Source organism: Anneissia japonica, unplaced genomic scaffold (genome assembly GCF_011630105.1).
Source record: "Anneissia japonica isolate Jap-2015-1 unplaced genomic scaffold, ASM1163010v1 scaffold288116_len470923_cov172, whole genome shotgun sequence".
NCBI lineage: Eukaryota > Metazoa > Echinodermata > Crinoidea > Comatulida > Comatulidae > Anneissia > Anneissia japonica.
In genome coordinates, this window is record NW_022724919.1 from 453,135 (window position 1) to 461,054 (window position 7,920).

Genomic DNA, 7,920 nt, shown 5'->3' on the forward strand with positions numbered 1-7,920 from the left:
GTTTTTCTAATAGTTAATTATTTATATGTATTTTATTTATTTAAATTATTACATGTCCTTTCGTATTATGTTATTATCATTCAGCATTGTCCAGTCGGTAACATATTAATGCATGTTTATTGCAACTGTTGCCTGATAAAAATTCTGATTTGGTGTGGTCAAATTAACATATTACAAAGCGAACCTCTCGAATATTCAAACTTCGATGACTCACACGACGATGATATGAATACAGCAATAAGATGGACACTATGATTGTAAATGGATATAATATTCTGCAGGCGTGATGGGTCTGATTTTGGTAAATTATTCATTTTGATCCACGAAACTTGATTCGAGATAATTCATGTTTATGTTACAGTCGCCGTCGATGGGTTATAATGATGTAGGTTATGTATTTTTTATAATTACTGATGTTGTATTTTGTACTAATTTGATTTTTGCAATGCTGTATCAATTCAGTTTTTTAATTTAATTTATTTTAGCAATCGTAATTATTAATTATGTTTTATCAAACGGAATGACCTATAATAAATATACTTTGATACTAAATATAATACCACAACGCAATACTGTATAACAAAATCATGAGTCTCTATTTGTTGAGAAGGCTAAATTTTTATAATTTTGATTATGATTAAATACAAATTAAGACTTGGTGTTGTTTCAAAGGAAGGCCTATGTTCCCATAAACTAAATAACGCGAGATATACTTGTATCATCTTTGTGGTTTAACGTCATACAATAACCAAAATTATGTGCTTTTTGACTCGGTAAACCTGTTAAGCAATGTCATTTTATTTTTGTGAAATTATGATTTCTCTTAACTGCAACTTAAGAAAGTAACAAAAAAGAAAATAATGAGTTGTACCAGTAGTAGGCCTAAACCGCTGTATGAATTGTTTTAATCAGAAATGTAGAAGTGTTGCAATAGACAAACATTATGTAGGTATGTGCGTTATAATAAAATTGTCTCGAATTTAATCGTTATTTGAATTTACAGCTGGTTGGCCCACAACTTTAAAGCAGATTGGCTTATAGGCATAGTCTTATTTATTATTGCGCGAATGCGACATACATTTTGAATAATAAATTGGATGTAAAAAGTGAAAATTAAAACGCAGCAGATGGTCAGTCAGTAATCCGTTCAATTGATTTATAAACAAATTGTCTCGGCTTAGTCATCGACCTGAGAGAAAAAAAAACATAAGATTTGCATGCACTCGTCCATGGATATAAGCTTCGGTACTCCATAATACTGTATAAAAATGCAATGTTCACGTTAGTTTATCAATCAATCAACTATTATTTCGGGAAGTACATATCCAGGTAAAACATATAAGTAAAGATAAACTTAAACTGCGTGTACGTATAAATTAATATCTTCTCAATTATATCATGAGCTAATTAAGTAATAGTAAATGTCCACTAAAAGCATCGTTAAATATTCTAAGATTTAAGTAGCAATGCCTGGTACAAGAATGCTTTTTTATGCATAAATTCTTGCTTAACATGAAGTTGTACACCGATTTATTTTTTCAAGCTTACCAAAAAGATAGTAATCGACATGGGACGAACAGTGCTAGTAGTGCTTTTAGTAATCTTGATGCATTATTGAAGCAATTTTTTTTTAATTCATAAGAACCAGTAAAATTTGCCCAGACTCAGGGTTCTTATTTTTTTTGCCGGTTTCAGGCTCAAAATGTTATTTGTTCTTATTTTTAAACACTTTTCAAACATAAAAAAATCGTATCTGTACAGCATTACTATACCGTATTATAGAGTGTATTACATAGTAACACCTACTGCAAATAAGGTACAGATACCATTTGTTGGTTTGCTTATTAAAAAAATAAAACCTAATTTGACATTTTACCTCATCCTCTATTGGGTCTTATTTTGTTCTTATTTTTCAAGCAATTTCAGCCTCAGTATTCTTATGAAATGTGTTCTTATAAAAAAAAGTGTATTCTTAACGAATGTACGAAAGCCTACAGGGTACAGTCTCTGCAACATGTCCAATCCATTCATCGGTCTCGTCTATCTATGTCCATTCATTCATCCACCGTACATAATGATACATATGTACATAATGTGAACAGGCCTATATATACCCATTCATCCATAACCTTCAATTTATTCATACATTCGTTCATCATCCTTTCATCCAGAAATCTTTATTTCTTATTCAAAATATGACAGAGTTTCATCAACCGAGATTTCAAAAGTTCCAATTATTTATTTAGAGCAATACACATTTACCAAACATAATACGGTACATATTTATGACATACATTCCATCAACTCCTATCATCTACTGACATTTGCTGTTTAGATGGATATGTGCGCTATATAAAATTACATTATTATTATTATTATTATTATTATTTTTTTTTTTTTTTTTTTTTTGCTACTGACAATTCCAAGCTCCTCTTATTTATACGCTGCTGACATCAATTATCACTGAACTACACAACCGATGCAATCAATGGCGATTCAGCACGTTTATTCCGAAATGATATAAATCAGTCAATTAACCTCTAATTAATTGAAACGGACAACACAAACTAAATTTGACTTCGTTAGAGTAAATTTAATTTACCGTTGATTATCCGTTATACAGTACGAGGCGAGTGTTGGCTTACAGGCCCACCTTCAGTATTTAGTCCTACTATCAAAACATTTAAAGACAGATATTCGTATCCTGGGCATTGAAATAAATTCTAAACTATGTTAAGGTAATTACATCTCTCGTATAGGTAAGAGTGCATCAATGCGTGTGAGTTTGTCTTACCGAGCAAGAAGATCCTTCCTCCACTCCTCCACCGGTTCTTTTGTAAGTGTACAAGTGTACCATCCGTCCCCTCATGGATACTGCTGCCATAGGCTGGAGCCCCAGTTTGCTATCTTAAAATTTTGGACAAGGTTCAGTAGAGATTTGTTAATTTGGCTGGAGAACAGATGGGTTCAACATTATATCCTCTTGCTTATTGGAGAGCAGTTGCCCACCCCTTTGTTTATTTTATATATACTGTATATATATTGTATATTTATGGAGTTTGTTCTTTTGGTTTATCAAATCTCTTTCCATTATAAAAATCATTTGGTCGTGTCACTTACTTTGACGAAGCCGAAGTGCAGAACCAAAAATAATTTGAAAAGAGCTTTTTCCCATGTATAAGTACTTCATGGGACAAGTACCAGTGTCCTTTAATAGTTTTTTTCAGACTTATGGCTCTGTACACAGATATGGTACAAGAAATAAAGATAACTTGTGTATAACAAAAAAGAACACAAATATGGGACAAAAGGGCCTAACATATATAGGGCCTAAAATCTGGAACGATATCAATGTTGAATTAAGACTCAGTAATAGTATTTATAAATTCAAAAGAAATTTAAATATCCATTACCATGAAAACTATAAGTGTAATGCTGTATGTAATCATATTTAACTTTTCTTCAGAATTTTCAATGACTATTGTTACTTTATTTATAAAATTTATTCTTTTGTGATATAGTAGTTAATTTTATTTCATAAACAATGGGCGCCCGTTATAAAGCTTGCTTGTTGTGGCGACCCTTTTTCCACTTTATTCAAATGTTCTGTCTATGTATTTTGTATTGATATTGATGATGTGATGTGGAAATAAACTTTATATTGAATATTGAAAAATTTCCTTCCCGAGGACAGTTTCCCTGATAAATATAACCTCATTTGTTTCAAGTGAAGTGTGAATCATCACCTTGTTCACTCTTAAAATAATTCTTCTTTAAAGTTTGTTTGATTGGGATCTGAACTATTTTGTCATCTTGTGTTCCTTGTCCTCTTTTCCCCTCTTTATCTAGCCTATACCTAGAGTGGCTTTGTGCCTTGTATTTAGCGGAATTCTATATAAAATATAATAATATAACGCGACGTCCATTTTGTATACATAACCAATCATATCGATTAAAAACATTTGTTAAACATTTTCTTTATAGATGAGGTTCGCAACGGCGCTTATCGAGAACTGTTTCATCCAGAACAACTTATGACCGGAAAAGAGGATGCGGCGAATAACTATGCCAGAGGACACTATACAATCGGCAAGGAGATGGTGGACCTTGTACTAGACAGAATCCGAAAGCTGGTAAGTAGTCGAGATAAGCTGCTTGGGTTTAGAAAATTATTGAAAATAATATATGCGTTGTATCGAAACATTCTTAGAATAAAATTAAAAATAAATCAGGACAATATCAGAAGCCCCATTGAAGGAGTGATGGCCATGAGGGTTAGACTTGCACCTTGAGGTCTTCCCCTTATAAATGTTCCTTTTTAGTAGTGTGTGTTTCTTTCCGCTCTTCTTAGCAATGGCATAGAAAGCAAATGCAATCGTGGTTATACATTCGAATAGTGGGTGAATTAACATTGGCTATCAGCCATCCTGTTCTCTGATATTATACCAACTTCTTTTCTTGATTCTAGTCTGACCAGTGTACCGGTCTCCAGGGATTTCTGCTGTTCCATAGCTTTGGTGGAGGTACTGGATCTGGATTCGCATCTCTCTTGATGGAGCGCCTGTCTGTCGACTACGGCAAGAAGTCAAAGCTGGAGTTTGCCATCTACCCAGCGCCGCAGGTATCCACTGCCGTTGTAGAGCCTTACAACTCTGTCCTCACCACTCACACCACTTTAGAACATTCCGACTGTGCATTCATGGTTGACAACGAGGCAATATACGACATCTGCAGACGAAATCTTGACATAGAACGTCCAACGTACACCAATTTGAATCGTTTAATTGGCCAAATTGTTTCGTCAATTACTGCTTCTCTTCGCTTTGACGGTGCCCTCAATGTCGATTTGACGGAATTCCAGACCAACTTGGTACCATACCCACGTATTCACTTCCCCCTCGCTACGTATGCTCCTGTAGTTTCTGCCGAGAAAGCTTACCACGAACAGCTAAGTGTGGCAGAGATTACAAACGCTTGTTTTGAGCCAGTCAACCAAATGGTAAAATGCGATCCACGTCATGGCAAGTACATGGCCTGCTGTATGCTTTATCGTGGAGACGTCGTGCCTAAAGATGTCAATGCAGCGATAGCTACCATCAAGACTAAACGAACCATTCAGTTTGTCGACTGGTGCCCAACGGGTTTTAAGGTCGGAATCAACTACCAACCACCAACCATCGTTCCTGGAGGCGACTTGGCCAAAGTACAACGTGCTGTGTGTATGTTGAGTAACACCACTGCAATCGCAGAGGCATGGGCTCGTCTTGATCACAAGTTCGATCTGATGTACGCCAAACGAGCGTTCGTTCACTGGTATGTAGGTGAAGGTATGGAAGAAGGAGAATTCTCAGAAGCCCGTGAAGATTTGGCAGCTCTGGAGAAGGATTACGAAGAGGTCGGTGTCGACTCAGCCGATAACGAGGAAGAAGAGGGCGAAGCAGATGAATATTAAATGTGCAATTATTCTAACAAAGCAGTTCATCTTCTGTTTTTTTTATTATGTTGTCAATAACTCACAAAACATGAAACTGGCAGCGACTCGTGCGATCTGTCATTTTAACAATGTACAAGTCTCCCTCCAATAACGACAACTATTAGGACCGTAGTTTCCCTGGTCTTTAGCAGCATTGGTCTTTAATTAGAAAAAAAAGTATTAAAGATAAAAAGTAGCTATTCACTTGTGACTGCAGAAATGGTGTCTTTAATTGGAGGGAGGGCTCTTAATTTAGAGAGAGACCTGTAGTTCAAAAAGAATATTTAACGGATGAAACAGTAATACAAAAACAGTAAATTGTTCAAGAGGATGTAGTATTAATGCGAGCCAAAGATTTTTTTTTCTCCAAAATGTGATATTGTTTAATTGTGCATTGTCGCGTAGTTATATAATGTAAAATTTGTGATTATTTATTTTTTGCAAGAATTTATGTTAATAATGTAAGGTGTTCGCAACAGTTTGTCGGCGTTATTGAACTGTGACGCAACAACTGGATGTATCCGACTGTTTTTCGTAAGTAATGCAGTTCGTTATAAAATTCCGTACTTTGCTTTTATTCCTTCCAGCTTTGTCTTCCTTTAGGCCTAGGCCTATTGATTTGTGTATGATGCAAATATGAACAAATGATGTTATCTTAATGTATTATCGTCACTGTTCCTATAGTATTAGACCTTGATAGTAATTATCGTCGGTTAGTTCGGACAGACCTTTTTGACAATACTCTGCAGATATTCTGATGGGGGAGAAAACGAGGATTTTCCGCTCTGCATTCGCTTATACGAAGGAAATGCATGCTTTCCCGAGGTGTGTTGCAAAAATTACACTTTACAGACAAATTTGACCACGTTTAGTGGAATGAATTCAATTTACTTCAATTTTGTGGAAATTCATTGACAATTAAAGGTTAAAAGAACATGATGTTCAAAGTATTGCCGCCAGCCAATCTCAGACTGCGTCAGCCAAGTCTTTTTGTTTTTAGGGTGATGTAATATCTTCTGAATTATAAATGGCGTTCATTTTTAACAATAGAAAGCAAATGCATTCTACTGTAAAGGAGATGAAATGAAAGTACCGTGCGTATGCCATAAGTTTTATAACCTTTAAGTACTTGATTATGACGTCGGCACTGACCCATTGATGCTGCACTCTTGGGTTTAACCGTCATCTTACGTGAATTTTAAATTTCAATTGATTTGAGTATTGGAATTAAAAGAAAGCATAAAAACGGCAATATTTTATTGATGTGATTTATTTTATAATTGTTAGATAATTAACTCAGATCAACTGGTTAGAATATTAACACAACACGTTATAAGAACGTTATTATTACTTCACAGTTTGGTGATAAAAAGTTATTTTATAGAACCACAGGTACGTACTTATAACCTAATCTCATAACGTTTGAACGTTCCTCCAACGTTGTGTGAACGTTATTTCGTGACATACAAACCTGCCCCCACCCCCACTGGCCCCACCCCTGTCATCTTCATTGTTGATCGTTTGTCCAGAGTTCCTATTCGATCCATAAGGACGCTAGCTGTCTCCAGAGGGGAATTGTTAATTTCTAAAGTAAATTTAGAATGTTATAGGCGTCTCTCATTTTATAATAACCTTCCAGCTGAGCTCCGTGATTGTACAAATAAAATTACTTTCAAACGTAAATTAAAATGCAGTGGCGGATCCTGGGGGGGGGGGTTCAAAGTGTTCGGACGAACCCCCCTCTGTGAAGAAACGTAATAAAATGCTATTGAGTCCTGGCTTACAAAGAGCATGCTAACCTCAAAGTTACCAACCGTCTCGCATCGTGCGGGACGGTCCCGCATTTCAAAGTGATTTTGGATGTAACACGCATTTGGCAGAAACACATGCGTGATCTTAAATTTGTCGCGCATTTAATCTACGCATGACGACGAATAATCATAATTCAAGGAAAATATATTTAAAATTAGAAGAAATTAGTTTTATTAAAAGTATAAAACAATCATGACTTGAGTCATTAGAGAGCTTTCGTTATCTCGTTTGAGATTCAATTCACCGAAAGCTTTGGCGGCGCATGTGGTCTTGCGCGTTCATTGTCACAACCAATGTTGATTATGTGACTGAAACTGCAGTTGTCATCAAACACGCACGCAGTCAGGTAAGTACAGTATTTACGTGAATACTTAATTCACTGACGCGTTACTAAAAATTGATTGGTATGGTTAACCAACTGGTTCTGTTTATGGTGGGTAAGGCCGACCTCCTATGGACTTCAAACGTGTAGGACCATGGTTCTTAATAGGTGACGCGGGCATAATTTGACTCATGAACAAATTAAATTAAATATTTTGATAAATAGGTGACCCGCGGGCATAATTTGACCCATGAACAAATTAAATTAAATATTTTTGATAAATAATTTTCTTATTATAAATGAAGACAACAAC

General features: G+C 35.4%; 1 protein-coding gene across 1 annotated transcript; it reads left to right on the plus strand.

The window, feature by feature from the left end:
- Positions 1 to 3,960: 3,960 nt before the first annotated feature.
- On the plus strand, positions 3,961 to 6,725 carry LOC117112625 (tubulin alpha-1 chain-like). Its single transcript, XM_033255732.1, has 2 exons — positions 3,961 to 4,133; positions 4,469 to 6,725. Exons 1-2 carry the CDS (start codon positions 4,035 to 4,037, stop codon positions 5,450 to 5,452), a joined length of 1,083 nt encoding a protein of 360 aa, XP_033111623.1. The 5' UTR covers positions 3,961 to 4,034; the 3' UTR covers positions 5,453 to 6,725.
- Positions 6,726 to 7,920: the final 1,195 nt, after the last annotated feature.

Bases quoted from the DNA above. Each gene is read 5' to 3' on its own strand.
- LOC117112625 (XM_033255732.1), top strand. From the start codon at position 4,035: ATGACCGGAAAAGAGGATGCGGCGAATAACTATGCCAGAGGACACTAT. The intron at 4,134-4,468 runs GTAAGTAGTCGA...TCTTGATTCTAG, and splicing joins TAGACAGAATCCGAAAGCTG to TCTGACCAGTGTACCGGTCT.